We start from the raw sequence: 27,235 nt of genomic DNA, 5'->3' as shown, positions 1-27,235 counted from the left end.
CTGGCATCTCTCCAAGGAGTGTCTTTATTCAGGGTGATCATAAACATCACAGCCTTTCAGAGTAAACCTAATTCCCCGGGGCCCCAGATACACCCAAGTCCTTTAGGGCTGGCTGGGAGGCAGCCTGTTTGCTGTAGTGTCTAAGGAGGAGAGAATGACTGCCCATGCAGAAAGCTGGCCTGCCTTGGCTTTCCCACATAATTAGGAGCCCGAGGGACTCACCTCTCTTGGTGGGGGGAGGCTACCTGCAAAGCACCACGCAGACAGGCCTGAGTACAGACAGCAGGGTGAGCTGGGCCTTACTTCCTGCTGTTTGCAGTGGAACAGTCTGTGCTGTCAGAGCTCCCCAAGCCAGACAGCCTTGCTCAGCTACTTGGCCGTGGCCACTTAGGGAACAGAGCCTGAAGAATGACAGGCCAGATGGGCCACGGCTACAGGCGCAGCCTCTTGATGTCCTCGCTGCGGAAGTCCATGCGCAGAGCCAGCACCTGGCGTACTTCGGCAGGGGTGAGGCGCCATGTCAGTGGGCCAGAGTTGGCGCCCCAGTAATCTAGGATCTCCGTGACCTGTGAGGAAGAACACTGGCAAGTCAGCAATGAGAGGCTACCCTGAGAGAAGACAGAGCAAGGCGGTGTCCAGGAAGAAGATGCTCTGTAGTGCTGGGCTACTGGTGGACACTTGGTTTTGAGAAGAGTCTATCCAAATGTTGTTTCTGCCTCTCTTCCCAGTTACCTTTCCCTCACCAGGTCAAGGGAGCCACACATACCCGCTCCAGATTGAGGATTGTGGCCATCTGGGAGAGCCGGGCAAACTTGTCTCGGATGGTCCAGGTGGTCACTGTGGTAAGGTAGGCGATGAGTGACCTCAGCTCCTTATCAAACTGCAGACCGCCCAGCTGCAAGGGAGTGCAAGCTCAGCCAGCGTTCAAGGCCTGGCCCTCCTGTGCCTCAGGCAGCTCCAAGGCCTCAGATGCCAGGGCAGGACTGCAGCTGGATGTGCAGGGAGCTGCAGGCAGCAGACTGAGGGGATGCAAGGCCTAGGATGGCAGGTCTTGTCTTCCTCAGAGGAAAAACAAGAGCTGGGGACCTGTACTCCCTGGACCTTACCCGGTTAAAGGTGGATTTCAGCACCACTCTCTCCAACTCGACTGCAACAAGGCTGGTCATGAGGCCAGTCAAGCTGTCATAAATGACTGGAGACAGGCTGGCCTGCACACAAGAGGTTAGACATAAGCAAGAGTCGTACCTAAGCCCCTCTGCCTCCAACAGGAGTCTTTGGGGGTGGGGGTAGTAAGCACAGTTACAAGAGGCCATCGTCCCCGATGTCTACAGTATGTCTACAGGCTGGAGTATGTCTACAGGCTGGGGCCTGGAAGCGTTTTCGGGATTCCCAGTGGAGTGTGATGAGAAGCCAAAGGCCGCTGATTTGGGCAGAAGTGGGTAATTCCATAACCTGGTCTCTCAGCCCCTGCTTACCTTGAACTCCGCCATTTGTTGCTCCAGGTTAAGGATGAACTGTTGTACCCAGGGGTCATTGGCCTCATAGTCGTTGAATTCTTCCTGTCAGGAAACAAGCTGGGTCACTGGGAGTTTCTCCAGAAAGTACCATTCACCCTACCCCCCACTTTCACCCCTCTAAGAAAACAGAGGAAGAGGTCTTTCCTCTCTAGCTTCTGACTCATCCAGGTGAAGCAGCTTGGACATCCAAGCTGACATATGCTACTGCTGCTTTTATATCACACTTCCGATCAGGAAATGGCCCTGGGCTGCAGCAGTGGCCACACAATATGGTAAAGCTCCTGGCATTTTATTTCCTTTTGGATTCATGTTCTGCAGGAATGACATCATTAGGCTAAGAAAAAAGCTCTTAAGTGTGATAGATAGGGCAAAAAGCCTTAATAAAAGAGGATGTGCCAGGTCATGGAAAACCCCCTACAGGTGTCTTTCAGAGCCTGTCTGTCTGCAGGAACAACCTGTTCCCTGGGAAGAACCTCGTCTGCCAGAGTGAGGAAAGTGGGCCAAAGGGGCAGGGAAGGGCCGGTCTGTTCAGACAGCTCCACTGCCCTCCAGCCAGGGAGCTGGAGAATGAGGAATAATTCTGGGCCTGATGGCTGCCTATGGTCAGGCTGACCTCTTCGATGTTGTGGGAGACAGATAAGAAGGTGTTGATCCAAGGCTGCACCTGCGGCTTGATGGCTGTGCTGTTTAACTCCGTTAGCCCTTCCTGCGGAAAGACAGGCAGAGACACAGCAGACACAGAAGATGCATATACCTTGCCCTTCCTTTCTTCTGCTCCACCCATCTTGTGACTGCCACGGTGTTACTCTAGTTCTCTGGTTTTTCTGTGAGCCTGTCCAAAGTCTACCAGAAAATGCTAATCGAAGAGGTCATAAACAACCTGTTCCTTTCCAGATTTGTGCCAACTCAGGTCCAGGCTATGGGGTTGGTTTGGCAAATTCAAGAGATTTCTGAGTACCTGATAGTAGGCAGCACCTTTGCCTAAGGCCAGGCTGCAGGTCTGAGTAACCATGTGGCTGCACTTCCTCTGAGCACCTTTCTGGGCTCTTGGCACTGGGGGCCAAGTGGAGACTCAAAGGACCACAATGCTGGCTTGTCAGGATGACAACTGCTGAAAAACGCATCTTCAAGGGACTCACATGAGCTCAGTGTCTTGCATGCTATTCCCTCACTTCTCCTTGTTCCTTATGTATACTGATCCCGTAATAAACCAGTAACAATATTCTCAGAGCAACACACAGGCACAGGATTCAGTCAACAACTGATCCTGGGGCTTACCTGCAGGAGGTCTCGGAATTTGTTGGACACGGCAGCCAAGTCAGAAAGGCAGCTGTCAAACTTGGCCTGGGCCTGCTCCCCTCCAATGCCCTGGCTGAACAACTTGGTGCAGTCACTCTAGGGGAGAGTACCCAGTTATCAGGCTTCCAAGCATGGCTGGGATGTGCGGGTGCGGGGAGGGTGGAGAAGGTGCCCATGTGCAAGCAGCCATTTCTCCGACTCCAGCTTTCCCTGGGAATAGCTACAGTCCACTACACTCCTAGGCAAGAGTCCTTGAGAGGTTTCAGAAAACTTGGATTCTATCCCAGTGGCTAGCACTTGGCTCTCATTTCTCCCTTTGTAAGATGAGAGTATTGGTATCAGGGGGTATGAATAAAAAACACAAAAATCGGAAGTTTTTTCATACCTTTAGAGTCAGCCATTCCTAGCTTCAAATTCTGGCTACATATTGGTTGAGTGACCTTGGTCAAGTGATTTAAAAAGTTTCTGAGCTTCAATTACCCTGTTTATAAAATGGGAACACAAATTCCTGTCCCTATGGTAGTTGGGAGAGTTGGAGGAGATGATGCATGAAGTGCCTAGCACAGCTCCTGGCAAGCAGTGGACACTCAGGCGATGCGAGCCTTAATGTTATAGTTTCTGCTTTTTAGATAATTTGGTCCTGGGGTGCCTGGGTGGCTCAGTCAGTGGAGCGTCTGACTCTTGACACCAAGATACCCCAATAAATAAATCTTTATAACAAAATAAAATAATTTGGTCTGGGTGCCCAAGGGAGATCATCATGATCGTAGCTAAGTTTTAAGTGCTTACTGTATGCCAGGCCCTATTTAAAATATTTAACTTTTATTAATTACGGTACCTGTCTTAAGAAGTAGGTACTGTTACTATCTCTTTGTATAGATGAGGAAACACAGAGAAGTTAGTAATTGGTCTAACACCACCCAGTAGTTAAGTAGTAGAGCTGGGATTCGAGCTGGGATCCTGGCTGCAGAGTGCCTGTTCCTAACGCCTGTACAACAGCCTAGGTATGGAGAACATCACAAGTGGAGCTGCCTGAAACTCACCATGTTTTGGTTTGCCAGGAGCTCCTTAGAAGTCTGTGCGCTTCTGGCTATGCAGGCAGCAGTGCGGAAGAGCTAGCTGCAAGGGGTCTGACGCAGCCGGTGGGAGCTCTCAGTTCCACAGCAGCTGAACACACACTGTCTTTGCCTGGCCTTGTAACCTCCTCATGCTACCTGACCTGTCCCGAAGGGCTGCTGGTGCGGTTCAGGAAGAACACGCGTGAAATGCACGTCTAAGGTGGGTGGGATTCATGGGAACAGTTTTCTCAACTCTTTGCTACCCTTTTCTTTTCACTTGCTAATTCTGCTGGCTCAGGTCTAAATTTCTAACATTTCCCAAAATACTCCTTCCAAATTCAATATCCTAAGGACAAAATCTTAAGGACAAAGTAAGGAATACAATCTAAAAGGTGCTGTGACTCAACGATGACAGCTATCTTGGCAAACAGGTACTGTGTGACGAACACTATGCTTTTGGTTCACTCTTATTATATTCCATTTTAAGGCCTTTTGGGGGGTAAATTTCTAATCTGAATCTCCCACCTGGCTGCTCTCTCTCAGCCTCCTTCAGGAACTGCATCAGTTACAAGGATCTCGCCCCCCCGTGCTGGCTCCTGGCCCCCTCAGTCTGCCCACCCCTAAGCCAACACTCACCATCAGCCTGTGCGCTGAGCCCTGTGTCTCTGCAGTAACATTTCCTCCTCGGACTCAGTGTCCGCTGGGATGGCAGGACCCTGGCTCCCCTCCTCTCCCAGAGGCAGACTTTTGGAGTGAGGGAGAGTTGGCCCTTCATTTTCTAATACTTAGCAGCATAATTGTCTTGTACTATTATTAATTATTAACTGTTAGTACAGTTACTAACTACCCCGACATGCCTCTTACAAACCACGTATTTTATATTATTACATTCCATTTTTGTAATAACTCTGTGAGGCAGATATCATTCTCCCTATTTATAGATGAGGACACTGAGGCTCCAGGAGGTTAGAGAACCCGCCTCCTGCCACACAGCTGGTCAGTGGTCAAACAGAGCTATGAACCCAGGGGGATCTGACTTCCAAACCCAAGCAATTTACACCACACTGTGCAGTCTTCCTTTAAAAAAAAAATGGTAACAGCAACAGCTTTGTAGCAGGTTTGGTAAACCTTATTTCATCTTAATTTCCTAGTATTTTTATAGGACTTTATAATTTTTTAAAGTGCTTTCAATCCCTTTTTAATTATGCCCCCAATAAACCCAAATGAGGGCAAGAAGGAGATCTGTTTTATAGATGAGTGTTGAGGCTCAGGGAGTTAAGGGACTTGCCCGAGGTCACAGGCTCAGTATGTGCTGGAAGTGCTAATTTGAATTCTGATCTTCCAACTGGTGGGCTGATCACGAGCGAATCCCCTCTGGTGCTCTGAAGGAAGACTAGCTCCGTGCCAGGGGACGCACAGTCCCCACCAGAACCAGTGCACAGCCCTCCCTGCATAGGCAGGCCCAGAGAGGCTGCAGCTGACAGGCAATGTCCTCCATACCTCCAGCGTCTTCTTCAGGGTGGAGATGTTCTCACTGCACACTTCCACGTTGTTCAGGGTGACCTGGGAGATGAAGACAGAGGAATGTGACTTCCTGCTCACTGGTATCTGAACCACTCCAGTGCCAGACTGGCTGACAGCTGTACTCCTGAGGTTCAGAGGAGCGCTAAGGAACACACACAGCAAGGTCATCTGGAAGGGTGCTCAGGTCTTAGATTGGGCCGAATGGTGAACCAGGCTTGCCCTTTCTCCTGTGACTGACATTAAGACAGCAAAGCCATCTAATGTCAGGGGTAGTGACCCAAGGTTTCAGGACTTTTTGTCCCATGTTTAGGAACACAGGTCTGGGAGAAGTCCTTAGCTCCAAGCCCAGGTCAGTGAGGCAAAGGCTGACATTCGTTTAAGAAATGCTTTCTGGGGCACCTGGGTGGCTCAGTTGAGCCATTAAGCATCTGCCTTTGGCTCAGGTCATGATCCCAGGGTTCTGAGATCGAGCCCCATGTGTGGCTCCTTGCTCAGTGGGGAATCTGCTTCTCCGTAGGCCCCTCCCCCTGCTCATGGTCTCTCTGTCAAATAGATAAAATCTTAAAAAAAAAAAGTTTCCTGGGATCTACCCTCTCATAGAGTTCATATTCCAGAAGGCAAGTGAGATTAGAAATATCAGATAACGATAAACACAATGCAGAATAAAGCAGGATGAGAGGACAGAAAGTTTGTGACAGGCCACAGGGCTACAGCCTGAAATAGAAATCAGGTCTCCCTACTCTTGGCTAAGAGCTCCTTCTTTCATAACTGTATCATCTTATAAGCTTGGTGCAGAAATACGTATCATAAAAAGCAGCGTGTAACAAAAGTGATGATTAAGGCACACTGCTATGGTCATTTTAGAAGAAAGAAACATTTTGGTCTAAGGCATTCAAGGAAAGCTCCTTGGAAGAAATTGGTGACTGAGATGAACTTAATTCAGCTCCAAAAGGCTGGAGTAATTCTGACAAGATGAGGGTGAGTACATTTCTCCACCCGCATCAGCCTTTCTCTAGTGCATTGTCAGGCCCCTTTGATATTTTCTTAATGGTATTTAGGATTACCCAGTAGTATTTTGTTTGCCTTTCCCGCTAGAATGAGAGCTCCATAAAGGGAGGGATCTATTCTGTTTTCTTTAGAGCTATATCTCTAGTAGAACGCTGCCCAACAGAACTTTCTTGATGATAGAAATATTCTATATCTTAATTGTCTAGTACAGTAGCCCCTAACCATCTGTACATGAGGCTAATGAACACTTGAAATATGGCTAGTACAACTTAGGAACTGGATTTTTGGTTTAAATTTATTATTTATTTATTAAAAAGATTTATTTGTCAGAGCACAAGCAGGAGGAGAGGTAGGCAGAGGGAGAAGCAGGCCTCCTGCTGGGCAAGGAGCCCGATGCAGGACTTGATCCCAGGACCCTGAGATCATGACTTAAGCAGAAGGCAGACACAGGCATCCCCCCCCCCCAGCCTTTTTTTTTTTTTTTTTAAAGATTTTATTTATTTACTTGACAGAGAGATCACAGGTAGGCAGAGAGGCAGGCAAAGAGAGAGAGGAGGAAGCAGGCTCCCCGCTGAGCAGAGAGCCCGATGCGGGACTCGATCCCAAGACCCCGAGATCATGACCCGAGCCGAAGGCAGCGGCTTTAACCCACTGAGCCACCCAGGTGTCCCTTTTTTTTTTTTTTTTTTAAAGATTTTATTTATTGGTTTAAATTTAAATAGCCATCTCTGCCTACTGGCTGCTACATCGTGCAGTGCAGTTCCAGAGCCTAGAGCAGTGCCTAATACACAGAAGCATCTCAGTAAGTATTTGTTGAATGAATGAGTAAATGAATGTGTTCTGCAGAAGGGAAAACAAACAGTTGCAGAGTGGCAGAAAACCCCAAAAGGTATTTGGGGATCAGCAGAATTAGTGCACAGATATGTGCAGGAAATGGCAAGAGGTAAAGCTGCAGAGGTGAGTGAAGTCAGACTAGAAGTTGGAAGCCATGCTCTCCTGTGGACAACAGCATGGCACCGAGGATTACTACCTACCAGGTGAATGCTGGATGCGCACAGATGTGGTTTGGGAATACTAATCTAGAGGCTGTGCGGGGGTGGAATTACAGAGTTTGAGAGGATCATACTCTCTCTGAACTGGTGTGCTGGGGGCATGACCATGAAGGCAGGGGTAAGGCAGGGAGGAGCCAGTTTTCAAGAGATGAGTCAGAGGCTTCAGGATTTGGGGGTAAAAGAAGAATTCTAGAACTCCAAGGACTGAGATTAGGATGATCCCCCTTGTGTCCCCAAGAGTGCTTCCCTCATCACTGTCCTGCAGCCAATACTGAAAGATCTTGCTGCTGACAGTGCCGAGGCCACTTTCATGGGGGATGGGTAAGACTTAAAGCCTTCGTTAGCATGCCACACACAAGGCTGCTCACATCACAAGCCTGCAGAGAAATAAGTGCACTGTCACGACAGCTCAAGGATGAAGGCCACAACTTAAATGTTTCCAAGGCATTTAAGGGTGTAAGAAAAATCTATCATAAGGGGAAAATGGATTTGAGTTCAAAAGCTATTGATTTCAAAGTTTCATTTTACTGACAGTCCTTGTAAGCATGGATTCACTGGGCTTATCCGTGGCTCGTGGTGACTGATCTGTCAGCACCGATGGGGAATTCATCTTGACAGCCAAATGAATCAAGGTGACATAAGAAATAAGTGCCGCAGTGGGAGTGATGACATTTTAAGTAGATGGCGTTGGGAAAACGGGAAACCTGTCACAAAGCATTTAGCATCACCTTTCTTGTTGGCCTTATCTTCTGGGCCCTCAAACAATGAAGCTGTCTGTGTGGCAGCCAGTGTCATGGGGACTTGTGGGGCCAAGGGGAGAAGAACAGCACTAGTGTGGCAGGATGGGTCAGACTCCAGAAGCTGTCAACAAACCACCACGTGAAGGGGCAGAACTCTGAGGTGGTCAGCAGCTAGGTGGTCATTTCTGAGCAGAGAAATGAAAGAATAAAAGTAAGTTCGGTAGAAAATGAAATGAATGCAAATATAATGAAAAATTTAAGTCAGTTCGTGATCATAGGAAACTGGCTGCCAGACATTTTGGCAAAGTCTTCCAAAGGTGTCGGATTTCAGAAGCTTCTTGGAGCTGATCCTCTTTCTTGGAAACAACCAGGACATCCCGAATCACTAGAACCCATGCTCAGGGACAATATTTTCAGTGACAGGAAGACAGCGGGGCTGCCTAAAGAGCCTCCATACTGAATCTGCCTCAGGATGAGTCACTGTGGGTTAACTTGCACAGGTGGATGGATATTAGTATGTTTATGCCTCTGTCTCCATAAACAACAGCTCTTAACTCTTTCGGGGGTCACAGATACCTTTAAGAAGCTGATAAAAGCCAAGGACCCTGCTTCCATGGAGAAAAAAAAAGGTACAGACTTGGCATCTAACCCCAGGGTGTCCAGAGACTCTCTTTGTAGGCTACAAATGGAGAGTTCTATTGTTGGGTGTTTCCTTCAGGCTCTGAACCCCAGGAGCGAAGAAGACTCTAGAGCCTGGCCATTATGGGGGTGGAGCAGAAGGACCTCTGACAGCACTGTCACCACTCATGCCAATACAGCACATGCCAGGAAGGGCTGATCACAGGCTCAGCACTCATCTATATTCTTTGGACTCATCACAAACTGGCCGTTAACCTTGTATAAGCCCTTTCATCCTTCCATGCTTTTCCCTTCCCAGCTGTCATACAGCTGGTAAGACACTGCTTCATGTTGTCCGTCATTCTGGCGAAGAGCTTCAAAAAGGTCATCTTTCTGAGGAAGTTGAAAGCCTAAGAAGTGTGCTAGGAAAACCACCCTGCTAGGCCTAAATGATCAGTACCCCTCCATGTTGTGGGACTTCCCTCAGAGAAGTGGGCTGGAGGCTTGGCACAGATATTACAGTCGGTTCTGTGGTAGATGCAACCCAGGCTTGATACTCAGTGGAGCCCCAGGAACAGCTTCCTAGTGCCCAGCCTTCCAGGCAGGGAACAGCGATGTCCTGGATTGGATTGCTCAGAAATAGGTCCCTGAATAAGAAGTGGTTTCAGAACCTTCTAGGGGGAGCTTTCCTTAAAGGAGGAGTTTTCCTTCTACAGAGGGAATGGATGAAAAGTCTCTAGTTGAAAGCTAATTACACTGTGGCTTAGAGGTCATAATTTAACCTCTTGAAATAAATGGACCAGCTCCCAACCTATGGGGCTACCTACCAGAAAGGACAGCTTGGCCTCGTCAGTGCTCTCAATGCCTTTTGTGTCAAATTTGCCTTGCTGGAGGCTGCTGTGCATGATGTTCACGGCACTCGTCACCCCTCGCTGGATATCCTGGAGGGTGGTGGCCGGGAAGCCCATCCGCAGCTTGTTGCACAGAACGTCTCTGGGAGGGAAGCAGAATGGCATATGGAGTTTGACAGCACTCGATCTGGCTTCCAGGACGGTGGAAGAGAGGGCGCACGACCCTAACCCAGCGGCATGAGCTGCTCTTTTGCGAGAATAACCAATCCTTGAGACCATTGTAGGAGAATTGGAGCATCCAGGGTCTGAGAGAGACCAATGCCCCTTTAAGGGCATTGATATGACCAGAACATATAGAGGATATTGGCCAGTTCTTGGCTTCCTATGAGGATTTCAGTTACCGCCACTGAGCTCCAACAAACGCAAGAGGAGGCACAGAGCTTAGTGAAAGGCAGTACCATTAAGTGGTGAGAGAACAGGTTTTGGGAGTCAGTTCTGGGCTCCATTCCATATTCCACCATTTATGAGGTGCCTGCTCTCCCTGAGCCCTAGTTTCCTCATCTGTAAGAGAGGTAATGGTTCCTACATCACAGGGTTGTTCTCAGGACTGAATGAGAGCAGGAAATTAGTATAGTGCTTGGTTTATAGCAATGGTAACTATGATTGCTATATTATACCTACTGCCTTCAGCTGAGCTGACTGTTCTCTTTCCTAGGTCTGAGGGCCAGTAACCCCTCCAGTCCAGTTCAAGGAGCACAGATGCAGCCTGTAAGATATCTGGCTGCTCTACAGCTGCCTGGACCCAAGGATGTTGTACCATGGATAGGAGTTTTATCCTGTATAGCACTGAACTAGAATCATATGGGGGAAAAAAAGGAAGCAACAGGGGCCTCAGGAATCAATATTAAATCAAACTAGGACCTTTCTCATTCCTAGAAAGTAGAAAGGGAGTCAACCCTACCTGAAGTCAGACTCCAGCTCCGTGGTTGCAAGGTTGATCATGGCACAGAGACAGTCGATGCTAGAACTGGACAAAGCCCGCCCAATGCACTTCTTAACAATGTAGAAGACATCATCCACCATGCTGGATGTCAACTGGCCTTTCTCACAGGTGTCCAAAGCCACAGCCTAACCAAAAGGCAAAGCAGCCAGTGAGGGCTCCAATTCTGCATGGCACTGTTCTAGATGGTTCTGGAATAGGCTCTGGTTCTGCTTCTTTTTGAACTTGCCCTTTTTTCTCCCAACATTGCTTACTCTGGTCACAGCCTGGTGTGGATCCTCCTTGCCAAAACAGCTCATTTCCCTACTGATGACTATGTTAAGAATTAAGTATTTAGGGCCTTTGCCCTGGGGACACCTGTTACCCAGGACGTAAGACATCAGGAGAGGCCCTTTTTCCCTGAGGTTCTTTACTCACATACTTCCACGGAAGTAGGCAGGCTCCCTGGCAGGGGATCACAAGTAGGGCTCCCTGAGGAGCTGAGGTGTTCTTTTGTGATTCTTGGGAAAGACATCCTAGCTAGGTCTTTGGAGAGCAGGACAACTCTAAAAATGCCCTCTAATCATACAAAGGGGTACTGCTCAGTTGCACACAAGGATATTCTCAAAGCAGGCCAAGAAATGTGACATGCCTTGGCCACTCCTCCAGTCTGGTTTTGTGCACAGGAAGCCCCATTTCCAAGGAGTGTATCCTCTGTCCTACCTTGTTGACAGTCTCCCTCATGAAGTACTCCTCCATGGTGATATAGAAGCCAATGAGCTCCTGCATGGTACAGCTCAACAGGCAGTTATTAAGGAGCTTGTCCAGGCTCTTCTGGTGCTCTAGGGGACAGCCAGGAAAGGGATACTCACTTTTCTTCCTCAAGAGAAAAAGTTCAACTGTTTTAATTTTCCCAGGTTCCTTTCTAGTCTTTCCTCCCAGTCTGTACATAATTTACATGGTTATAATCACAGTCCAGACATAATTTTGTATTCTGCTTTAAGAAATTATATCATATACACCCGGGGGGGCACCTCGGTAGCTCAGTAAGTTGAGCGCCTGACTTGATTTTGGTCATGATCTCAGGTAATGAGATGCAGCCCTGCATAGTGCTCTGTGCTTAGCGGGGAGTCTGCTTGAGGATTCTCTCCCCCTTTGCCCCTCCTGCTCGTGCACTTGCATGCAATGCGCATGCTCTCGCTCTCTCTCTCTCTTATTTAAAACCAATAAAACTTTTAAAAAAGTATATTATATATGCTTGAAACTAATGTAACATTGTATGTCAACTATACTCAAATACAAAATTAATTAAAAAACCCAAAAAGATTATATCATAAATATTTTCAATGTTTCTACAAAGCTTCTGTTTTCTTAACTTACTTATTTTTAATGGCTGTGTGATAGCTTATCAGGTAGACAGTCCACATTTTTTAAAACCTTTTTTTTAACGTTTTATTTATTTATTTGACACAGAGAGAGGAGAGAGAGAGATCACAAGTAGGCAGTGAGAGAGAGAGAAGCAGGCTCCCTGCCGAGCAGAGATCCCGATGCGGGGCTGGATCCCAGGACCCTGAGATCATGATGCGAGCCAAAGACAGAGGCCTAACCCACTGAGCCACCCAGGCGCCCCTAAACTTCATCTTTAGACACTTGGGTTATTTCTAAATGTTTTGTCCTTATCAGAAATAACTGGAAACCACAGTAATTGTAGATTATGGTAATTTAAAAAAAAAAGATTTTATTTATTATTTATTTGACAGAGATCACACGTAGACAGAGAGGCAGGCAGAGATAGAGAGGAGAAAACAGGCTCCCCGTGGAGCAGAGGGCCCGATGCAGGGATCGATCCCAGGACCCCGGGACCAGGACCTGAGCTGAAGGCAGAGGCTTTTAACCCACTGAACCACCCAGGCGCCCCAGATTATGGTAATTTTTAAAAGATTTTTATCTTTAAGTAATCTCTGTACTCAATATGGGACTCAAACTCATAATCCTGAGATCAAGAGTCGCATTCTCGCTGACTGAGAAGGCCAGGCACCCCTACAGTAAAAGTGTTTGTACAAAGGACTTTTTACTTCTTTCCCATTAGAATTAACTAGTAAGCCTTAAAATTCTCAAGTTTCCAGGGCAAAGACTGAAATATATTGGGTACACTACATTTCATTCTCTAAACCAGTGTGGTCCAACACAATTTTCTGTGGTAATTAACATGTTCTATATCTGTGTTGTCTAATATGGTAGCCACTATTCAGCACTTGAAATGTGGCTAATGTAATTGAGAAACTGAATTCTTTTTTAATTAAAAAATTTTTTTAAATTTTTTATTAACATATAAAGTATTATTAGCCCCAGGGGTACAGGTCTGTGAATTTTTACACACTTCACCGCACTCACCATAGCACATACCCTCCCCAATGTCCATAACCCAACCACCCTCTCCCTATCCCTCTTCCCTCAGCAACTCTCAGTTTGGAGAAACTGAATTCTTTTTTTTTTTTAAGATTTTATTTATTTATTTGATAGACAGAGATCACAAGTAGGCAGAGAGACAGGCAGAGAGAGAGGAGGAAGCAGGTTCCCTGCCGAGCAGAGAGCCCGATGCGGGGCTCGATCCCAGTACCCTGGGATCATGACCTGAGCCGAAGGCAGAGGCCCCAACCCACTGAGCCACCCAGGTGCCCCTGGAGAAACTGAATTCTTAATTTTAGTTAATTTTAGTTAAATGTAAATATAGAGAGTCCTATGGGGCTGGTGACTACTGTATTGGACACACAGCTCTGAACAGTGACAGTCTTTATGAATAGCAATGCACATCAAAATCCAAATGAGCATACATCTTCCTTTAAACATCAAAGCAATACCATTCTGGGTCATATAAATAATTCCCTTGCCATGTATTAAAGTCATGTAGAATGCCAGAGAGGCTGTGATAGTTTCAAGTCTCTAGTTCAGGGAATCCTACATATACTTAACCACCAGGAATTAAATGGTCTTCTTAAAAACCCAGAGAATCAATCTGTAAATGAAACTGGACTATGGCCCACATTTCTTCCCAATGTATTTATCCCTTTAAAACTTTTGACTGGGGGAACTGGGAGAATGAGGGAGGGAGTGAAAGGCTTTCTTTATACTACATACTCTTTTCATATACTCTTTAAAATATATACTCTTTTTTCAGTATTATGGCTCAATACTGTATTAAAGTGTTTTTTTGTTTTTTTTAAAGATTTTTTTATTTATTTGACAGACAGGGATCACAAGTAGGCAGAGAGGCAGGCAGAGAGAGAAAAGGAAGCAGGCTCCCTGCTGAGCAGAGAGCCTGACATGGGGCTCGATCCCAGGACCCCGGCATCATGACCTGAGCCGAAGGCAGAGGCTTTAACCCACTGAGCCACCCAGGCACCCCTGAAAGTGTTATTTTTAAAAAAAGATTTTATTTATTTTAGAGAGAGAGAAAGAGAGCAAGTGTGTACAGCTCGATCTCAGGACTCTAGGCTCATGACCTGAGGCGAAGGCCCACGCTTAACCAACTGAGCCACCCAGGAGCCCCTGAAGTGTTACATACTATAAAATTCACACCTTGTATATGTACATTTCAAATTTTTTTTTTTAAAGTAACTTTACAGAGTTTTGTAATAATAGGCACAATCCAGTTTTAGAATATTCTTATCACTCCAGAAAGTATCCTTACGGAATTAAGTATATCTTTTTGTTCTGTGTACCTACACATCATGTGCGCAAAACACCTATCTTATTTATATACTTATTTTTTATCATTATTATTTTTTAAGATTTTATTTTTAAGTAATCTCTGTACCCAATGTGGGGCTCAAACTCACATTCCCAACATCAAGAGTCACATGCTCCACCAACTAAGCCAGCCAGGTGGCTGGCTTAATTATATTAAATACTATTTATATTAAATTTATTTATTTATAAAATACTAATACTATTTATTATTTATACTACTTATATTTATTGATTTTATATTTATATTAAATATTAAATACTAATCCCTAAGTCGAGCTGGCAACGAAACATGGTGCGGAGAAAGGATTAGAGGAAAATAATTTAACCATTCTGGACATTAGCTTTCCTCACCTGTAAAATGACTAAATGGTCTCATAGAGCGAGTCTAATTCTAATATTCAGTAAGTCTGTCTTTCTTTTTGGGAGTCACAGACTACAAAGGCTAAGAAGTGCTAGTTATTTCCTTGTTAAGAGATCTGTGGCTTACAAGAGCAGTGTGGTGTGATGAAGAGATCAATGCCAGGGGCACCTGGGTGGCTCAGTGGGTTAAACCTCTGCCTTCGGCTCAGGTCATGATCCCAAGGTCCTGGGATCAAGCCCCACATCGGGCTCTCTGCTCAGCAGGGAGCCTGCTTCCCCCTTTCTCTCTGCCTGCCTCTCTGCCTACTTGTGATCTCTATCTGTCAAACAAATAAATAAAATCTTAAAAAAAAAAAAAAAAAAAAGAGATCAATGCCAACTCTGTCCTAGCCCTCCCAGAAAATATGGGAAATGCCTTTTACCTTGCTTTACTTCTTCTGAGGCCATGGAGTCCCCCACCTCAAAATCAGAGCTGATCCTCTTCCTGAGGAAGCGTAAGTACAGCTCACTGCGGGCATTCATGAGGGTGACCTCAGTCAGGATAGGGTCCAGTTCCCTGAGAGACATGGAGCAGGAGTAAGAAGGAGGACACTGGATTCCCAGATATAAGAACTACTGGGCAAACACAGTCCCAAACTCCCTCTCCCACTGGGCCCAGAAGGGTCAGTTCTGCCAGATAGTCATACTGGCTCTGCTGGCCCGATTATACTCAGAGACAGCTTCAACCACATACTCTACTTACTGTTTCACCTGAACCCACTCACCACTAAAATAATGTCAGGGCTAAATAAGAGAATGGGAGGTGTAGTTTTGCTAGTGGTTTACCTATGCTTCACATGAAAGGAACCACACCTCCCCAACCTCTTATTTAGCTATGGTGGGATTTTAGAATACACTATTAAACTGTGACCCATGGCCATTCAGATGAAAAGGAAAACAATCTTGAAAAAATTAACAAAGTTGAAGGACTCATACTTCCCAATTTGAAAACATAAAACAATGTATGCCATACAGTAAATACTATATATATGTTAGGTATTATTATTATCTACTTTATAGACTACAGATGCCACAAGGAAAGAATTATGTCTGGTTTGCTTACTTTGCTTGCTGCCACATCCCCAGTACCAAAGACCAGTGTTTGACCCAAAATGTGTATTCAGTAAAAATTTACTGATTGAATACATTTTTTTAATGTCTGAATTTTAACAAGCATATTTTTATTAGAAAAAAATAAAAGCTTGAGTCAGAGTATTTCTGAAACACAGATCACATAGTAACAGAGCAGTCTCTGAATGATACACAATTACCAATTCAAACTCCTATGGGCTAAGAAAAAGAGGGTTATTACCTTGGTTCTATTTTTTCTGTTGTAGAATTTCTCATCAAGCTATTCTGGACATGCCGGAACTGCAATATACCAAAGAAATGAGAATGTTCTTCCCCACCCTCCTTCTACCTCCCTCTTGCTGGTCCCTCCAAACTTCTGGCATAAAAGAATGTTTAAGTTTAGTTTGCTTAACAGGCAGACCAAAAGTAGGCTATCAGCATGATGAGCCAAAAATTTACTTTTGATTTAGATTCTAATGTTCTCCTCTATTATTGCACTTAGAAGTGATGTTAATGGTGTTCGAATGAACTACTGCCTACTCTCCTAGAGTTCTAGAAATAAAGCTGAATGGCTACCCCTATTTTTTTTTTTTAAAGATTTTTATTTATTTATTTATTTATTTGAGAGAGAGAGAGAGAGAGAGAGATCACAAGTAGATAGAGAGGCAGGCAGAGAGAGAGAGAGAGAGGGATGCAGGCTCCCTGCCAAGCAGAGAGCCCGATGCGGGACTCGATCCCAGGACCCCGAGATCATGACCTGAGCTGAAGACAGCGGCTTAACCCACTGAGCCACCCAGGCACCCGGCTACCCCTATTTCTAAATCCTACTTACTTCCTCTGCTCAAAGGAAAGGAGAAATAAAGTTCACAAAAAAAGCAAGTGTTACTGTGAGCACTTAAAGAACCAAGGAGAAATCTGAGACAAATGACTTGACACTTAACAGGACCTTAAGAAATAGAATTCTTATACCACTAGAAGGTACTGTTGCACATTCTGTGATAGAGAGGTGCTCTAATGTTTCTGTTTGTTTCAAGAAGCCCCTTCTACTTCTTTCTCAGTCTTGCACTATATCATCATAAGACCTCAAATCCAAAGTAAGCTGCTGAGAGGCAAGATGCAGGCAGTTTGCATTTGGCATGTATTTTTCTATCTATTTCTGCTTTCGTCCCTTCCTTATCGCACCTTAAATTTATTGCATTCAGTATCGCTGGCTCACACGGTGTCCAAACCCCCCTGCAGCTTCCCCTGCTCACCTGCTGATGGTAGTCCCGCTGCTTGATGAACTTGTCCACCACTTTCTCCACTTGTCTGTCACATTCCACCTGCAGATATTTTATCAGAGTATAAAGTCTCCCTGGCCCGTAATAGGTCTCCACTATTGGCTGGTGAGTCTCCACAATGCGGGCAATACCTAGAATGGAGAAAATGAGAGGGCTGGATTCCAAATATTCCTTCCACAAAATAAACTCCTTTCTTCTATCCAGGACTCTGGGGTCTAACTCAACCTCCCAAAATGAATACAAATGGTTCTTGCCAGTACTGGGAATTGCTAAGCAAATGTCTGTTTTATACAGTGCTTGGTAAATCAGAAGGCATTTACTTTATGTATGATAGTTTAACAGGAGCATCTTTAGAAATCAGCATCACTCTCTTCCCAATAATTTACTTTATGGTTAAATTTACTCTTAGCATTTGGGTCTTGAGGGACAGGGTGGCTTAAAAGACTTGAGAGCCTAATTTTTGCTAATTAGATACTGAAATAAAAAGTTAATTCTCCAGGGTCGCCAGGGTGGCTCAGTGGGTTAAACCTCTGCCTTCGGCTCAGGTCATGATCTCAGGGTGCTGGGGTCGAGCCCCGCATCAGGCTCTCTACTCAGCGGGGAGTAGGAGTGCTTCCCTCTCTCTCTCTCTCTCTGCCTGCCTCTCTGCCTACTTGTAATCTCTCTGTCAAATACATAAATAAAATCTTAAAAAAAAAAAGGTTAATTCTCTAATGTATCAATCAATACACAGCAAGCTATAGGAGTAAAATGAAGGCATCAGGCAAGCAAGGGGAGAAGAAAACCTAGGATGTGGGTGTTAAGTGGTGAAATCTCCAGTCTCTCTCAAGTGGAAAAGGAGATTTACCTTCAAAAAGAAGAGTGAGTGTATCTGCAAAGATGACTGCAGCTCTCCGATCACTCATGTCTGTCCCCAGCACCAACAGCAGATTCTCCTCAGATTTACTGGCCACCTGAAAAGTGGAAAATCCACAATTCTCGGATCAAAGGCTAGTTTTAGTTTTCCAAAAAGACCTCCCTTGACTCTCTTTTCCCATGTTTGCTTTGATGCTTGAAAGCTTAGAGAGGATAGAGGAACATCCCTTGGGGGCTCTGAGTTGTCTGGGCCTCACGCAAGACAAAGAACTTGAGCATTGTGGTAACTCTTCTTTAATTCAAAGATATAAATAATGCTTTCCTTTTCTTTGAAGGTATGTATTGCCATTACCCAAAAGAGAAAGTCCCCACTTCCAATAATCACCTCAAAGGATAACTCAAAGTTATCATTAATGGTGCTTCATTGACGGTGCCCGGGTGACTCAGTCATTAAGTGTCTGCTTCGGCTTGGGTCATGGTCCCAGGGTCCTGGGATCGAGCCCTGTACTGGGTTCCCTGCTCAGCAGGAAACCTGCTTTTCCCTCTCCCACTCCCTTTGCTTGTTTCCCTCTCTGGCTGTCTCTTTCTGTCAAATAAATAAAATCCTAAAAAAACCCCAAACAAACAAAAATGGTGCTTCATTGAGCAGGACAAGGAATATGGGTACTGCAGAAGGGATTTTAAAGGGATTTACTTATTTATTTTTTAAGATTTTATTTATTTTATAATTTTTTAAAAATTTATTTATTTGACAGACAGAGATCACAAGTAGGCAGAGAGGCAGGCAGAGAGAGAGAGAGAGAGAGAATAAAGAAGTTTGCCACTCAACCTCGTCTGCGGGTCGTTCTCCCGGGTTTCGGCACCAGATGTCGCTCTCGACCCGCAAGAACGACCCGCAGACGAGGTTGAGTGGCAAACTTCTTTATTGTCAGTCTTTTACATATCTTGATCCGGGAACCCCGCACCACAATTTTAGCCCCCTATTATAGTCCCAAAGCTTACATAAGGATCAAACATCACATCACGCGCTATACCTATGCACCAATCATAAACCCTACAGGTGACCTTATCGAAGAGCATGTGAGGTGCCCGTGAACATCTACGTGACTCTGCAGGTGCCCATTGTTCTACATGTCCTGTGTCTATCCCATGACTTATTAGGTTAATAATATACCCAACCTATGACTATAGGCATTGAATTGGCGTCATCCATGAACGCACCCAATTTCCTTGGGTTAAACATTCACAGTCCCATTGTCCTGGGCCTAGTCACCTACGTGACTGCCATCCACAAGTGCATGGCTCCCCACAGGGAAGCAGGCTCCCCGCTGAGCAGAGATCCCGATGTGGGGGCTCGATCCCAGGACCCTGAGATCATGACCTGAGCTGAAGGCAGAGGCTTAGCCCACTGAATCACCCCGGTGCCCCAAGATTTGATTTATTTTAAAGGGATTTAAAGTAGAAGCCATTTCTAGATCAAGATGGCAAAGTACTGATAAAAAATGGCTAGGGCACCTGGGTGGCTCAGTGGGTTAAAGCCTCTGCCTTCGGCTCAGGTCATGATCCTGGGGTCCTGGGATCGAGGCCCACATCGGGCTCTCTGCTCAGCTGGGAGCCTGCTTCCTCCTCTCTCTCTGCCTGCCTCTCTGCCTACTTGTGATCTCTGTCTGTTAAATAAATAAAAAAAAATCTTAAAAAAAAAAAAAAAAAGGTCAGCCCCACATATCCCCCTTATATTTTATTTTATTTTTTAAGATTTTATTTATTTGACAGAGATCACAAGTAGGCAGAAAGGCAGGCGTGGGGGCGGGGGGTGGGGAAGCAGGCTCCCCGCTGAGCAGAGTGCCTGATGTGGGGCTTGATCCCAGAATCCCAGGATCATGACCTGAGCTGAAGTCAGAGGCTTTAACGCACTGAGCCACCCAGGCCCCCCTTATATTTTGTTTTTTATAAATTTTTGAGAATGGTTAAGACATACACACTTAAATATTCAAAAGGAATAAAGGAGTGCTCAGTGAAAAGCAGTTCTTCCTTTATCTATGTCTCTTAGTCTCCTAAATCTCTTCTCCAGAGAAAACCATTATTAACCCTTATACAAACATGTATTTTATGGCCACTTCTGTCATTTGAAGCAAAAATGCTGCATATAGTTGTTTAACTTAACCATATGTTAGAAAAAGAAACAGGTTAGCACATTCAGAACTGTCTCATTTTTTTTTTTAGTATTTTTTTAATTAAAGATTTTAATTTATTTATTTGAGAGAGAGAGTGAGAGAGAGAGAGAGCATGAGAGGGGAGGTCAGAGGGACAAGCAGACTCCCCATGGAGCTGGGAGCCCGATGCGGGACTCCATCCCGGGACTCCGGGATCATGACCTGAGCCGAAGGCAGTCGCTTAACCAACTGAGCCACCCAGGCGCCCTGTCTCATTTTTCTTAATGCAGAATAGTGTTCTATCACAGAGAATCTGCTGGGGGGGAGGGGGCAGGATGTACTCTGACATATAAACAACCCTCTGCACACGTCTGCTGAGATTTGCATCTTTCCATCTAACGTCAAGGGGAAGGGGCTGAGTCTTTAACTGAAACCTGTCTCTTTTTCAGGATTTAACCTTAAGTGACCTCACCCCCTTCATCTCAATGTGGCTTATTTTGAGACCCAATCCTGGTTATGAAGTCTGAAAACAACTAGCCAACAACTCTGAATGCTCTTAAAAGAAGCCAGTTTCTGGCTGACATCTTAAAAAGGGTGATTCAACTTGTCAGAGAATTTGCATTTTAATTTTCCCATGTTTTCACTCGGTCTGTCAGAACTGAATGTAGATCAGTAGATGTCTAGGCCATAGCTAGATAAGTGTTGAATGAATGTATGCATCCAGTCCTGCTACAGTGGGAGCAGGAAACGGGAGTTAAATCCAGAAGTGAGAAAGAATCCACAGAAACTGGATCCACACAGTGCCCCAATCTGCAGGCAGAGAATCATACCACTCTCTTACCAAGCAATCGGGGGCCATACCTGCTTGCAAAGGTATTCTGAGAACTTGCTTAGTCCCTCCTCATGTAGACCCAGCAGTGGGAAGATCTTGAAGAAGCGCTCCACCTGGGGCAGATCCCCTTCCTTAGTAGCAATGGCAAACTTCTCTGTTACAATGGCTTTGAGACGCTGCTCAGCTTCCTGCAGCAATTTCAGGTTGGCGTCAATCATGCTGCCTGCACAATGGGAGGAAAATGGGAAATAATGTAAAGAATCGTACTCTCTCGGGTCCATGCCATTTTGTGCACCACTATTCATTCAAAATATACAGAAGTTCTAATCGAGCGAAAAAAAAAAGTAAGATCTGTGCACAAGTAACTATAACAAACTAAGTGTATAAGTGTAGTAAGAAAGTGTCCACAAGTCACATTTCAGTTGAAGTTAATTAGAAAAGTCTTCCCAGAAATGATATCCTATGTTTTAAAGATGGGCAGGGTTTTGATACCTGAAAAACAAGTACATACATTCCAGGCCAAGGGAATGAAATGAGCAAAGGAATAGAGATAAAAAGATGAAAAAAATATTTCTAGGGTATTGCAAGTAATATAAACTCTGGCATACAGAGTATTCTATATACATGCACAATGAATGGATGCGTGAGTGAACAGCATGAAACAAAGTGAGAAAGACAAGGTGGGTTGAAATCACAGAAGGCCTGAAAAGCCAGGCTAAGAATTCAATTTTGTAAGTAGGTGATATGGTCAAGTGAAAACCCACTGGCCAGAGGAACAGTAGATCTGGATTCAGTTTCCTTTTCCATAAAATGGGAATAACAACACCTGTCCTAGGGTAGTCTACAACCTCTACAGGGTTGAGTATCAGACAAGGAAATTGCCTGATACCCTTTTCTTGGGTGAGTTTGCCTTGTTCAGATTACAGATGCTTGTAACTCAACCAGAAATTATAGGTGCTTAAACCAGATTACAGATACTTGTAACGACCATAGAAATCAACAATTTGGGATGGATGTCACCTTCTTTGCCCTGTCGGCTGAGCTCAATGACTGACTTGTCCAGGCACAAGTAGCGATGAATGTGGGCCGCAGCCTGTTCATAATCTTCATTCCTCAAAGCAGTCTGAACTCCATCCATGCAGAACTTCAGGTCCAAGATATCATCAGCTCTCTGAATGGCTTGATAGAGGCGGTTCTGCAAAAAGACCTGGTGCTTAGAAACAATGCCCTATTCTTTCAAAACATCTCTTCAGAAGGTAGGGAGATTCAGGAGGAGAATCCAGTTAACCCGAGGCCCTGAACCAAAACCAAGACCAGTTATAAAACTGTTACTGATGATGATCAATAGCACCGACAGTATCATGCAATTTTATTTACGTGACGAGGTCATTCATTTTAATGGAAACAGGAACAGGGACAAGCCATATTTGTATTTGGCCGATGCTATTAAATTAATAATGGAATCAGGCTGTATTTAACATTTGGGAAGAGGATATTATAAACCAAGTAATAAGATAAGTGATACATGTGGAAAATATTTTTCTTTTAGAATAGGCAAGATTTTTTTTCTTTAAGTTTTGTTTATTTAAGTAATTTCTACATCCAACATGGGGCTAGAACTCACAACCCTAAGATCAAGAGTTGTGCTCTCTTCTTACCGAGCCAGTCAGGTTCCCCTAGAATAAGCAAGAATGTGTTAAAAAAAAAACCTTAACAATGTGACTTGGTGGTTGTGTGGCTATTAGCATTTTGTGGTAATTTATTTTTACAGAATCTCAACAAATAGATTGGAAAGAGTTATGGTATTTCACAGGGGAAAACTGAGACTGGGACTGACTTATTCAGGAACTCAGATCCTCTGCTATTCACTACAGTAGTCATTAATACTCTATGGCCATTGAGGACTTGAAATGTGGCTAGTCCAAATTAAGATGTGTAAAACACACACTGACCTTCAAAGATTTAGTATAGACATAAGGCAAAATGTCTCATTAATACCATTTTATAGTAATCATATGTTTAAATGGTATTTTGGATATAATGGGTTAAATAAAACATATTACTAAGATTATTTTCACCTATTTCTATTTTATTTTTTATTTTTAAAATATTTTATTTATTTTTGAATTTAAAAAGATTGATTGATTGATTTCAAAGAGCAAGAGGGAGAGAGAGAAGCAGTTTCCCCACTGAGCAGGGAGCCTGATGTGGGGTTCAATCCCAAGACCCTGGGACTATGACTTGAGCCGAAGACATGCCTAACCAACTGAGCTACCCAGGCGACCCTCTGTTTTACTTTTTAAAATAATGAAAAAAAAAAAAAATACTGGCTACTAGTGGGACACCTGGCTGGCTCAGTCAGGAAAGCATGATACTCTTTATCTCAGGGTCATGCATTTAAAACCCATGTTGGGTGCAGAGCCTACTTGAAAGAAAGATAAAGAAAGAAGGAAGGAAGGAAGAAAAGAGAAAGAAAGAGGAAAAATAGAAAAATGAAGAAAGGGGCGCCTGGGTGGCTCAGTGGGTTAAGCCTCTGCCTTCAGCTCGGGTCGTGATCTCAGGGTCCTGGGATCGAGTCCCATACAGGGCTCTCTGCTCAGCGGAGAGCCTGCTTCCCCCTCTCTCTCTCTGTCTGCCTCTCTGCCTACTTGTGATCTCTCTCTGTCAAATAAATAAATAAAATCTTTAAAAAAAAAATTAAAAAAAAAAGAAAGAAAAATGGCTACTAGGAAAATCTAAAGTTAAATGTATGGTTTATATTCTTTTCCAATTTGGATGATTTCTATTTCATTTTCTTGCCTAAATGCCTGGCTAGGAATTCCAGTACAATGTTGAAGAAAAGAAGAGCTGCATCCTTATTTTATTCCTGATCTTAGGGGCAATGCACCCAGTCTTTCACTGGTAAGTATGAAGTCAGATGTGGGATTTTTGTAATTGGCCTTTATCAGGTTGAGGAAGTTCCTTTTATTACAAGTTTTTTTTGAGTTTATGCCTTTTCTGAGTTTATGAGATGATCATGTGTTTTTATCCTTTACTCTACTGATGTGGTAGATATATTAATTGATTTTCAGGGTTTTTTTTTTAAAGGATTTTATTTATTTATCTGACAGAGAGAGAGTGAGCACGAGAGAGGGAACACAAGCAGGGGGAGTGGGAGAGGGAGAAGCAGGCCTCCTGCTGAGCAGGAAGCTGATGCAAGGCTCGACCTCAGGACTCTGAGATCAGGTCGACTGAGCCACCCAGGTGCCCCTAATTTTCAGATGTTAAAGCAACTCTGCATTCCTGGGATAAATCCCACTTGGTCATAGTATATTCTTTTTCATGTGGTGCTAGATTTGGTTTGTTGGTGTTGCTAAGGATTTTTATGTCCTTATTCATAAGATGTACTGGTCTTGAGTTTTCTCTTCTTCTGCCTCTCTGTTGGGTTTTACTATCTTGGATTAAATTTCTATTGAATGGTGCTACTGTAATTTCTAATGCGGTGGCCTCTCTATTGCCCCCTACTAACTCAAACATCAGAAGTTCAACAGGATTACCTTGGCCAAGTCAAGCTGACGGACTTTGCTGGATACATTCTCAGCTAGGTTGCAGGTAAAGGTGATCATTCCAGCTAGCTGCTTTGCATCTCCTTCAATCAACTGCAGATTGGGACTGGAGACACATGACAGCACATATACATCCATAGAGGCAGAAGGTAGGAATAAGAGATGGAAAATTTTTTTTGTAAATGGAGACTATGTCTTCTACTGTCTTTGTACTTCCCCACAACTTTTAGCTCAGTTCACTCTACTCACAGATTTTCCTAAAGAGTATTTTGCTGAAAACTCAGGTCTGTACTAAATTGAAAAAATGACTTTTTATAACTACTAAACAGACCTCTAAATAGGTACTGCTAAAGAACCAGAGAATAGATGCTCCCCATTGCTGAGTATAAAGTGCGCTAACCAACAAGCAAAGAGGGTGATGAGATCAAAGAGCAATTTTTATGCCTAGCAAATACCCAAAGTTTGTAAAAACAGTGGTTCTCAACCTTGAACCATAATCAGGATCAGTGGGTGTGCCTGTTAAAGGCTTGTCAGATTCCTTGGCTCTATGCGCAAAGTTTCTGATTCAGTAGGTTTTGAGTGGCGACTTGTAATTTGCATTTCCAACAAGTTTCCCAATGAGTTTGATACTTCCAAGGACACTTTTGAGAACCACTTGACTATACCCTTAAGTGTTCATTTCATCCTGAAATAATCCTCCTCTACATTTCAAAGTCAAGTGGCATTTTACAACAGAAAGTTAGGAAAAACAGTAATTTATCCATCCAGTGGACCTTGTCGGAATGACAATAGCTCTTGCTGAGCTGGGAGACTCACCCCATTCGATGGAGAGTGACCATTTTACTTTCAATGGTGTTTTGCTGTTCCAAAAGAGCATCCAGTTCTTTCTCTACCAGTTTCTGAAACACAGACAAGCATTTTGTCACCAGAATGGTCAGAAGGAACCTTAAGAGTAATCTAACCCAACCACTTAGCTTAAGGGTGAATCCCGTTTCGAATGTCTTTCCTTTCACTGAGTTCTCCTAGGACTTTAACCAACAATACTTCATTTTTTTGCATGTATCACATTGCATGCTGGCTGCTACCTATTGTATATTTTATCCCATCTAGCAGATGAACACCATAAAGGCCAGAAGTAAACTTTAATTCAATATAAGTAGCATAGTACCTAATGCAGGAAGGCTTTTAAAATATAATTGCTAAATGAAACTTTCAAAGTGGAAGTTACAAAAAGTCCCTTCATAGTGTACAGTCAGTACCCAGAAGGGATAAAAACATTAATTCTCTCAGCAAAGTTATTTACTGCATTACTGCAAAAGACATTAACCTTCTTAAATGCTTGAGTTTCTTCATCTGTAAAACGTAATACATATCCTATAGGACTGTTGTGAGAGCCAAACAAGGTAACAAATGTAAAGTGCTTAACAGAGTATGTGAAGCATTGTTTATTAACAGCCATCAATATCAGCTATATATTTCTATTAAAATAGTTCAGTAGGATCCAGAGGGGAATGTCCCCTTGACAGTCATCAAAAACAAATACAGAACTAAAATTGTCCTGTCTGGAAGATGGGCTTAATTTCACCTTAAAAACTGACTGCCTTAATGAATGCATGCTTAGGACTGTTAAAATACTAAATTTTATAAAGCACATCTTGCTGAAAAATGTCACCATAAAATGCTTTACTTGGTGCAATTTAATATTTGGAGATATTCTTAGATATCAATAATCCCTCCTCCCTTCCGCTGAAACTGACTTTTGTACTCAAACTTAATTAAAAGTTTGGTTTAGGGAACAGCTACTAAACTTTATCAGGCCTTAGATCTCCTTCTTCTGAGTGGCAAGGAACCCAAATGATATCATAAAAATATACTGGCAGCATCAGGTTGCCACGGAAAATGGAGGGTGCAAGGAATCCTTAAGAGAATACAGTCTATGCCCCTGACACAATGCAGGGGTCCAAAAGATGAAAGTTCCTAGTTCAAGATTAGACAGTTGTGCCTGTCTTAAAACCTCAAGCTTCTACAAAGCTGTGCACTTACCGAACGCTAAAACTACACCCCCCCCCCCCAAGTCATTCCCTACAAAAGTCTTATAACGCTTCAGGTTTCTTTGCAAAGACTTCCTTCTTAAAGGAGGTAACGCGGTGAAAGCGTTTCGTAATTTTTTTAATTGCTAATTCAATGCAAGGGAGCCTTTCTCACTTTGAGAAGCAAGCAAGTTGACTCTAACTGCTCTGGCCGAAAAACTTAAGATTAAGGGCCAGGGAAATCAAAGGGAACGAAGCAGATCGCCGAAATAACACGGAAAACAAGTTTAGGGACACCAGATCAAGTGAACAGAGATGTCACGTCCCCCCAGATACACTCAACTACACTCCTCCTTCTTCAATAAGTGCTTTTTTTGTTTCCCTCGGCAGAGGCAGAGAGAGAACTTCCCACAGCCCGGAATTCCCAAGACTGACGTCTCCTAAGCCCCCTGCCCCTGGGCCATCCCCCCACCTCCTCGCCGCAGAGCCGTTCGTATACAGCCTCTAGCTCCTGCAGCTCGGTCAGGGAGCGAATGAGCTCAGTAGAGACTTCCGAGCAGCAGCCTCCTCCCATCCCCTCAGACGAAGGAACCCCTGACAGCTTCTGAGGGGACTCGAGATCCGCCATCTTGGTCCCCATTTCGCTCTTCCGGCCCCGCGAGGCCCCCGCCTCG

The 27,235-nt window shown here is 44.2% G+C and overlaps 1 protein-coding gene across 1 annotated transcript; it reads right to left on the bottom strand.

Annotated features, from left to right (window-relative positions):
- Nucleotides 1-6: 6 nt before the first annotated feature.
- Nucleotides 7-27,235, bottom strand: COG4 (component of oligomeric golgi complex 4). The gene is made up of 19 exons (XM_032325227.1): nucleotides 27,034-27,235; nucleotides 25,348-25,430; nucleotides 24,523-24,637; nucleotides 22,007-22,181; nucleotides 21,016-21,209; nucleotides 17,994-18,099; nucleotides 17,120-17,277; nucleotides 16,108-16,166; nucleotides 15,179-15,312; nucleotides 11,370-11,488; nucleotides 10,629-10,795; nucleotides 9,644-9,809; nucleotides 5,375-5,437; nucleotides 2,796-2,912; nucleotides 2,131-2,223; nucleotides 1,476-1,559; nucleotides 1,107-1,208; nucleotides 767-895; nucleotides 7-566 (listed from the first exon to the last, which is right to left on the bottom strand). Exons 1-19 carry the CDS (start codon nucleotides 27,199-27,201, stop codon nucleotides 432-434), a joined length of 2,367 nt encoding a protein of 788 aa, XP_032181118.1. The 5' UTR covers nucleotides 27,202-27,235; the 3' UTR covers nucleotides 7-431.

Source organism: Mustela erminea, chromosome 19 (assembly GCF_009829155.1).
Source record: "Mustela erminea isolate mMusErm1 chromosome 19, mMusErm1.Pri, whole genome shotgun sequence".
Classification (NCBI taxonomy): domain Eukaryota; kingdom Metazoa; phylum Chordata; class Mammalia; order Carnivora; family Mustelidae; genus Mustela; species Mustela erminea.
The sequence above is the reverse complement of the archived record's forward strand: the minus strand, read 5'-3'. Positions and strand labels throughout refer to the sequence as shown.